The 9,659-nt window shown below is 39.0% G+C and overlaps 1 protein-coding gene across 2 annotated transcripts in view; it reads right to left on the bottom strand.

The window, feature by feature from the left end:
• Nucleotides 1-1,599: 1,599 nt before the first annotated feature.
• Nucleotides 1,600-9,659, bottom strand: part of C12H10orf67 (chromosome 12 C10orf67 homolog) — a 120,791-nt gene continuing 112,731 nt past the window's right edge. For both annotated transcript variants that reach the window (XM_047520717.1, XM_047520718.1), the window contains 2 exons: nucleotides 3,141-3,185; nucleotides 1,600-2,882 (listed from right to left, as the gene is read on the bottom strand). In XM_047520717.1, the coding sequence (XP_047376673.1) occupies nucleotides 2,815-2,882; nucleotides 3,141-3,185 (113 nt within the window). In that variant the 3' untranslated portion in view covers nucleotides 1,600-2,814. The remainder of the gene's footprint in view (nucleotides 2,883-3,140; nucleotides 3,186-9,659) is intronic.

Here is a 9,659-nt window from a genome sequence, read left to right as displayed (position 1 = left end):
AGTTGTTTGATAGATTATCTGCAGGCACACAGCCTTTTCCAAGGTCAAGTTGAAGATTCTTGTTTGCTGTTTAACTGGGTTGTTTAAAAACCCAGAACAATGCCTGCCTGTTAAATTTTCACTTGTTCTCATGGGGCACTTGAAAGCAAGTTTTCCTATTGACCCAGGTCTCTGGACATTTCATCCTTTCTAGCTAAAATTCAGCAAATGGGACTTGGCAATGAAATCAAGAGAAGCAGAAAGGAGATTTAACCTTACCATTTGTAGATTCCAAGGAGATTAAGCCTTCGTTCATATCTCCTCAAAGTGTGTTCTAATTTTTCTCTGCATATCACAGGCTGGTTATAGCCACATGCATCTCATTCAACTTTTGTGACTTTATTCCACTTGGAAGTTACTAATACACTTACTCCCTAAAGTAGAAAGGCAAAAAAATTGTGGCCACTTTTTTTTTTTCAAGAGCATAACCTGTTGTCTAAGGACACTTTAAAAATAAAGTCAGCTTCTAAATCGTCATGTTTTATGGACATATTTATTTCCAGTTTTAATGGCAAGACTGGTTTCACAGTTCCTCTATATCTGTGATGATTGATTTTTTTAATTCAACTAACTTTTATTTACCTTGCAATAATGTTCTGGACCAATGTGATAAATTACAGATATGCAAATTTCTTTGAATGGTGTTGTAAGTGTGTCTAGCTGGAGCTGAATAACTTCTTGCAAGTCAGTCTGTGCGCGCTCAGGACCCCAGGGAGCTGATCAAAGCACCCATTCTCTTTCATCCCCGGTATTCTCCTCCAAACTATTTCGATACAATATGTTTCCATGATGCACTTAATGTGCTAGGGACATAGAACTCATTACAACCTAGCTAGTTCTGCCGACCTCTTTGTTCTGCGGCAGAAAGTCAAAGAAAAAAGGAAAAGCGCTGCCAGTTGCCAGCTTTCTGAAATGCTAAAGCATGCGTCATTTTTCACCAGGTCTCGTCTTGATATCCTCAAAAGACAAACTATGAAACCGGCCTCAGCCCTTTCTGGCATTAATTACACTGCTGTCCAGCCGATCTGTTTTTCCTATTATATGCATTTCTCAGCAGGGATTTTTTTTTTTTTGCAAGACTAATGCAGCTGCAAGTTAGACTATGAATGCATTTTTTTATCACTATGGAAAGAAATAAGTGAAAAGACTGCAAATCATACAGCAAAACTTTTGAAAGACTTTTGGTGTATAACAGATTTAGGGCGGGACTTGAGAAGGGGGTTGTAAGTGCTCTAAACCTGAAATTGACTGAGAGCCTTAGATGTTTCCAATGCGCCCAATGTTCTGTGGAGACACTTATTGTGCCACTTGAAATTCTACTTTAATACTCAGACAAATCATGAAGCTTAAAATTTCTGTTAAAATTCTGAAATAAAACAGTCTCTACTGCATTCAACCTGGGGGGCTGCTTCCAAGAAATTTTGGTCCAGGAAAATGACACAGAGAATATAAATTTTATTTGATTTCCTTCGTTTCTTGTAAGGTTGATTGGTTGGTGGAAATGGCTGGCAGCCAGTTCTGGGAAAGATTCCAGACCTGACTCCGATTAACCCTCTCTGGTGAAACTCTGCTGGAAACCAACTCACCAGCAATTGCCATTAATCTACTTACTAATTAAGCCAATTCATTTCTAAAGGAGAAAAATTCCTTTCTTTAGCCAAACTGATGGGAGGAAATTTGAAAGAAGCGCCAAACTGTGTAACTGTAATTCAGCCAAGGACTGCTAAAACAAGGTGTTGATATATAGCAGCAGATTTAAAACAAGTTTCTAGGGCAACACTCCTTTGGAGACGGTGGCATATAGTGCATAGTAGATGAAGCTCGAATAATGCTTCACGGCGCTATGCCACCCCATGTACTTGCCTTCAAAATAACACGTCTCTCTCCAATTAAATCTTGTTCCTTTTACGCACAAATAAATCGCCTCTCTGGCTTTCTTTTGGACCAGAGTACGTCAGCTTTATGTGACAACTACCACAAATATATTTCTTGGGCCTTAATAAATAGCCTTGAAATTTGTAATCGAGAACCTACGATTTAGAGACAGAATGACAGGCCCGAACTTTTATTTAGGGGAAGAGAAAGGACCAAGTTGAACATTACGCACGAAGAAAAGCAACTGGGCATTTCAATAAACGGCAGCTGACATTCCAGACTGAACCCTTAAACTTAGCACTTGGTCTTCATACTCTCCGCGAAGCAAAACTTCAAAAAGTGCCCCCACATTTTAAAGACTCGTTTACTATCCTTACGATACCTCTAGGAGCCCCGTGCCACCAAATGAAGAGAAGAGTGGAACCTTCTCAAAGGAAATACAAAGTCCCCTCAATGTCTGTGGTTCACTTTCCCGGGACTTAGTTCACTGGCCAGAAGGTAGCAAATCGGTCTCCTTTTGTGTTAGAGACTGGATGAATTAGAGAGTGTCACACAAGTTTAATGCCTTAATTTTAATTGAAGTACGCTCTTTCCCACCCCTAGGCTCTAGGCGCGCCTCTGATCCAGCGACTAGAATGGATTCGGTGAGCCCTCAGGGTCCGCGCGCCCAGCTCACCCTGCAGGAGCGCTCAAGAGGCTTCCTTAGGGCTTAGAAAAGGTGCGCGCCAAAAGGCGCGCTCTCCGAGTTCTGAATTGGTGTTCCTAATCTGGAAAAATTGAATGGTTTAGAAACGCCTTGGAGACAATATTCCTTCGTAGGGAAGCAGGCCTTATTCGCCATCCAGGATGAGGGGGGTCCTCTATTCTGTGACTCCTCTGCGCTGCTCCGTTGGGTCCACATCAGTCAGTGGGGCTGGGATGGTGTACCCATATCTTCTCCCAAGGCTCTTTTGAAGATCCTGACTTCCCTAAAAAGAGAACAAGAAACAGCTCTAAACTTTGTTTTGCTTACTAGACCTCAGCCACTCTCCACCCCTCCCCTTCCCCAGGTAGCACTTTTAGGGGGTCCTTCCAGATCTGGGACCTCTTTAGCAACCAGGGGGTAAAGGGTGGGTAGATCAGATGGTTAGATTCTCCTTGGCCTTCAAAACAAGCTGCTCCCACCCCTCTCCAGTTTTCCTCTGAGACTGCTTTTCTACTGACCTGGACTGTAGAAGTGTTCTTACCTGCTTGTGACCAGTCACTAACCCTCTGGGAAGAAATACGGCCCACTGTAAAAGAATTTAAAAAGTGGGAAAGGTTGTCTTGTGTTTAGATCTAGGGATTTAACTCTGAACTTTACCTAAGATTTAAATTTCCATCTGTTTCAATAGTCCTTCCCTATGAAATAGGAAATTATAAATGTGAAAGAAAGAAAACCACACTGGCCGGGGCTCTGAAATTGGGCACTAAGGAGGAAATGCTGGCTAGTCCAAGGGTAGTTTTTCTGCCCCAGGAGGGAGGAACTTTTACCTGGTGTGTAAATTGTGAGGAAAGCCTTGGGGGTCTGAGACAGGAAAGCCACAACATGGGATGTGATGTTCCAGCTTTGAAGGGGAACAAAGGCTTTGAGCTAATCCCAGTGAAAGCCAGGAGCGTGGAGAAGGCAACAAAGAATTGCAGCCTGCGGTCACCGGTAGGTGTCAATGTGGACACTTGGAGCAGGGGCAGTGGGAGAGGGGAACACAGAGCCAGGCTGTCATTCCAAGTCTTAACATGAACAAAGATAAAAACGTGACATCCTCGGCTTTCAATAGTTGCAGAGGTTCAAAGTGGAGTGCTGGAGCGTCTATCTGGGTCAAGTCTTTTCTGAAAAAAGGACCTTTCTTTTCTTAGTCAACTATCAACCAGGGAAGCCCTGAGGGCCTTTTCCCAAGGTAACTTTTCTTACTCAAAAGATTTCTTCAATGTAATGTCCAATTGCACTTGATGCCTAAGATGAAGAGAAGGTGCTTCTAATACTTCTGGAAAAAGCATAAAGGGCATTGCTTTCTGCATCCCATTGACCCCAGCTGGGTGAAGTAGGTGTTTGTGAACTTGAACAGCCTACCTAAACCTTTTCTTCCTATATTCTTTTATATATTTAATAAAAAGAAATGACATTTCTTTTCGTGAAACCATACATACATGTAGATAATGCATCTATGTGTCTATGGTCTACAGACCATAGCTTCAAAAGTACTGATCTCACGAGGAAGTGGTAATGTGTTGAAGGAATAATGGAAACCTGGTGGAGTAAGTCTGTGGAGATTTCAGTCTCAATTAGAAATCAACAGATAAGTCATTCACCAACAAACGAGTTTCCTCCATTTTCTTGGAAAGAAATTGGAGATCTTCTACCAATACAACTCATTAGCAAAGATAATCTAAGGGAATTAGTCAATGGACATGATGAGAAATGATGCTCATCCTGAGAACTCAGACACATTGTTTTCCATAAATTTTATGACTAAAACCAAAATATGTTTAAAAAATCATAACGTGACATAATTCTGATTTTCCTTAGTTGATGTAAGTCTCCCAAATTATAAAAAAAAGGATGTAAATATCCTTAAAAGACTAATGACATTTCACAGGTAATGCAATTTAGAAAGAAACACTTCCATGTTTTCTTTTCCAACAATGTGCATTTTTGTAAACTGCTATAAATTGCAATTCAAAAGCACTGATCTCACCATCCCCAATCATTTTTTATACTGATCAAATGAATGCAGATACTCCCATTTGGGAGGGGCGACATGACATTTCACTTGGCAGTTCTAAACAGGTCACAGACCTTTCACAGACCCTAAGGCAGTGGGAGGGAGCTCTTTACTAAACCGTGTAACCAAATCAAACCAATGGTTACCCCTTTTCAAAACCATTGGAATGGTTTGCACAATGCTATTCACATAGCAGCACAGAAACTGAAAGGATGGTCATCCAATGGAAATTTCTTTCCTTTTGTTTAAACGTGCAGGGCTCAAAAAGTAATACTTTAGGAAAACAATTAAATTCTCTATGATAAAAATCATATACAGCGCACATGCATTTTCCTTGGTGCTGCAGGGCATAGCTGTAACGGCCCATTTATATGTATATATGCACATGTATGTATGTATATGTATGTATATTTATTGGAGATGTTGCTTTGTTTGAAACCATCAGCACAAAGACACAACATGGCTGCCCTGGAGATGACCTGTTGCTTTCAAGTTGCTTGAACACATCAGAATTTCCATTGTTAAGGGTGATTAATTGAAACTGATAAGTTACCATGAATAAAGATTGTTTTTCTGTTTAATGTGGTGGGCCTGATTTGGTAAATGTCTCATTCATGTAGCTTTGCAGTGCAGCATATGGGCAAGAGTCATTCAGTATCACAAACATATACAATTCATTATGCTTGTATGGGCACCACCAAAAGGCCTTTCTGTTAATGACAAAGTTTCGGTGAAAAATTCCATTTAAAGAGTTACAAGAGCATGAAGTGTGATTTTTATAATTTATTCTTAGAGGTTCTGTGAATAATTTAAAAGATATAATATTTAAATACAGTAAAAAGATGTATACATAATATGTGTACATAGTACATATTCAAAATATACCTTAGTGTTGGTCACTGGGAATAAAGGAGAATTTATCTTAGCTATGAGCAGACGCATGAGGAAAAAGGATTGTCATCTAATGCTACCTTGTAGATCATACTATTGTTAAAGTTATCATACGTGTTTCATGGAGATGTCGTCAATGAGAGTTCACACTTATCAGTTTACCAAGATATGCAAAGGAGATCATTTGGTGAATAAGATGTCAATTTTATGATGTCTGTTTTAAATTAGCAAAATCAGAAGATAATGTTTTAAAGATAATTTAGGGACTATATCATAAAAAAATAGTACATTTATTAACTTTTCACAACCTCATTATTGTTCACTCTCAACTTAGAAATGAATGTCTCCTTTTAAAGAGTGAACTATATAAAACTGTTAGGAATAATTGCCAATAGTGGGAAATATTTTTTGTAAAGAAATTGTACAGAATCTTGGGATTTTTTTTTGCCCTTTTTCTGTAATCACCAGAAAAAGAGTAATAACAAAAAATATGAAAAACTTGCTAATGAACTAACTATACCAAACCATCAAAGACAAAGTTACCATATTCAGCCTTTCCTGTCTCATCAAATAAATTCTCGAGTCATTTATGTCCACGGAACAGTTCAAGTTCACCCAACATTTCTCAATTACATTAGATGGGTAATCTCAGTTCAACTCTTCTGGAGATAATAAACCACATTGGTCACAGTTGACCACGGCTAGTATGTGTTTTATAAAGGACTGGATGTCCATTGGAAAGCTAATCAGTACACCGTCACTTGTAAAATCCCCCCCTGCATTTTGAAGTGATAATCTGTATCTAATTTTTAAAGAAAAATTTATTCTCTTTTCACTCTTCTGAGGCCAATTTCTTTTCTGGACCTGAATAGAGATCATTGGTGAAACAGTACCAAATAGCTCTGGTATGTGTATAACAAAAACCCACCTCTTTGTAGGACATAACAAATTATACAATGTTCACAGATGTGCTTCACATTGTGCCTTTTGTGAGAAAATGAAGGCCCAACTCTATTCCCCACCCCCTTCTTTATGAAAGACTAGACTTCCAATGCAATCTGTCCTCATCCTAAAGAAAAATAAATACACTTAATATGAAACTTTAAATAGCTTTCTAAAAAGATTTTCATTTGCACTTTTGAAATTATATGCAGCTGTTTATTCCCATGAACGAGTGAACAACTGCTCCTATAACATGTCTCTGACACTTACATACTTAGTGGAAATGCTGTTATCACACAATTTCATGTTTGAACTTAGATCACCAAAGAAAAACAGTCTTTTTTCAATTATAATTTAAACATGTACTCACTACAATATTTTGAATTTTGTTTTTGTATTTTATCTTTTGGTCATTCTTATGGAAGGAGAGGCTATTAATAGGTAATCTTGAGTAATCAGGTAGTAATTTCTGTGGAAGTGAAGAATGAAGAGACTCAGGCTACCTTGTAGGATCTCTGTAGTCTTGGTCAGACTTATTGAGTGTGCCAATCTTTGAGTGACTGTCCTAGGACAAAAATTCCAAGCACAGGAAAATTCTCTGTGTCCTCAGTGCCTACCTAGCCTAGGGCTTTGCTTATAGTTAGGTCTTCCTAAAGTCTGTGAAGTGAATAAGTGAATAATGACAAGGAGAAAGAGAATCTTAGAAGGTAAAGTAGTGTGACCCCCTTGGAATCCACAGCCTTGTTGTTCCTCTTCACGCTGACTCTGGTCTTGGCCATGTTGGCTCTATTTGGCTAATGAGACAAGAGCAAATGTAAAGCCAAGAGTCTTTGACCATTCTTGTGCCTTGAGCTTGCTCTTGCTACTCTTGAGAACTCTAAGACCACCTTGAAAGCAAGTCTGGGGCAGCCTACTTGATGCCAAGAGTCATGAGGTCGGCTTGCCTTTTATCCCAGCAGACAGCCAGCATGAGGTCATTGATGGCTAGCTGACCACAGAATATAAGTGAGCCCAACAGGACCAGGTAAAAGGTCAACCACATAGGTGAAGGAGGTATCCTGGAACAGCATGGAACAGTGGGGATCAGCAAATCATCTGTTATGACTAGATTAGAGAGCTCATGTAGGGACAGGAAGGGGTTGTGACTGATCCTCCATGCTAAATTGCACTGGATTTTACCCTAGAAGCCAGGGATCTCCTACGGATCCTCTCCTAACTTCATTACATCTGCAAAGACCCTACTTCTACATAAGATCACATTCACAGGAAAGAGGCTTAGGGTTTCAATGTATTTTTCTGGTGAGTGGGGGATGGATTTAATTCAACCCATAACATGATTTTTCAGAAAAGTCAACTATGTTATAGACAGAAGAATGGGGGAAGGACTTTTGTAAAGATAAAGTGGAGACTTTTAAAGTGTTCTTTTTTTTTTTTTTAACAAAATGACATATTAAATGTATATTTTGATGCACAGGATAATAATTGTGGCCATTATTTATAAAAGTGAAGTGTTCTTAGGATAAATTGGATAGATAAGGTGTAAATCAAATGAAGATCCTAAAAAAAAAAAAAAAAGACGAATTTGGAAAAAACAAGGTAAATATTTCTCTAGTAAAAAAATGTAAATGTACATGTGTGGATTGAATTTTGTCTCCCCAGAAGATGTTGAAGTCCTATCCCCCCATGTTAGTTAGTTTTCTGTCACTATAACAAATACCTGAATAATCTGTATATAAAGAGAGGTTTATTTGGGCTCCTGGGTTCAGAGATTTCAGCCCATGCTCAGTGGACTGTGTTGCTCTGGGGACTGTGGCGAGGCAGCACATTATGGTGGGGAGGGTGTGGTAGAGCCAAGCTGCTCACTAGAAGTGAATAAGAGAGTATAAGAGACCCTTTCAGGCACATCCTGATCATCTACAATCTCTCCCTTATTGAAAGACGTCACCACCTCCCCAAAGCTCTTTGAGCTGAAGGAACAAGCCCTTAACAGATGGGCCCTGGCGGAACATTCTAAATCCTAACAATTGGTACTCCCAGTACCTGTCAATGTGACCATATTTAGAAAGAGGTTCATTGCAGATTATTAAGTTAAGATGAGATCATGGGTAGATCCTAATTCAATATATCTATATCCTCATAAAAAGGAGTTAGTCGAGCACAGATACAGATACCGGTAGAGGAAAGATAATGTGAAGAGACAGAAATATCACTGTCTACAAGTAAAGGAACACTCAGGTCTGCCAAAGCTATGAGAGTCATGGAATATATTATCCCAGTCCTTAAAATGAATCAATCCTACTGATATCCTGATTTCACACTTCTGATTTCTAGAACTGTGAAAATAATTTCTGTGGTTTAAGTCACCCAGTTTGTGGTACTTTGTTATGGCAACTTTAGCAAATGAATACATAATCAAATCAAAGGCCTCTTGGTGCAGAAACTCATACTGACAGTCAGGAATACAGTTGTTTTTTGGTAACAGGCTAAATATGCTCCATACTGGGTGGAAGAATGAATCTACTCATTGCTGTCAGAAGCTTTAATGAAAGGAGGTTGAGAAAACCAATAACAACAACAAAACCAAGATAGTTTCTAACCTGGAGTTATTGCTTATAGAAAGCTATAAGCCTAGAAGACAAAACTCCCTTCACACAGAGGAGCTGAGGCAAATCACTTGCTGGTTTGGACACTCCAGGAACCTTCATCTTACAATGGAGCAGGCATCCTCAAACTTACAAGACCTGGTTGTGGACTAGGAATCAGAAAGACACAAAAAGATGTGGTCACAGAAGTGTGTGTGTGTGGGGGGGGGGGAGTTGGGGAGGGAGAGAGAAAGAGAAGAGAGAGGGCCTTGCCAGCAAACCAAAGTTCCAAAATCAATAAAGGAACAGAATGCTACAAAAGACAACAGCAAGATAGGTTATTAGAACACGAATTCACTTCACATAAATTTAATTTGATGAAATAGTCTGATAAAGATTTTAAAACTTGTTTATATGTTCAAAGAGATAAATGATAGTCATTAAAAAGAAAAAAATGAACGTAACAAAACAGGCCAGAATAAAATAAGAACAAGTGACTATGAAAACAACCAATTAAATATCTTAGAAATTAAAAAGTCACTACAATGAAACACTAAAATATGGGATATACTGGTATAGCTGAAGCAAG

Source organism: Sciurus carolinensis, chromosome 12, assembly GCF_902686445.1.
Source record: "Sciurus carolinensis chromosome 12, mSciCar1.2, whole genome shotgun sequence".
Lineage (NCBI taxonomy): Eukaryota > Metazoa > Chordata > Mammalia > Rodentia > Sciuridae > Sciurus > Sciurus carolinensis.
Note: the sequence above shows the minus strand (reverse complement) of the source record. Positions and strands in the feature narration are given on the sequence as shown.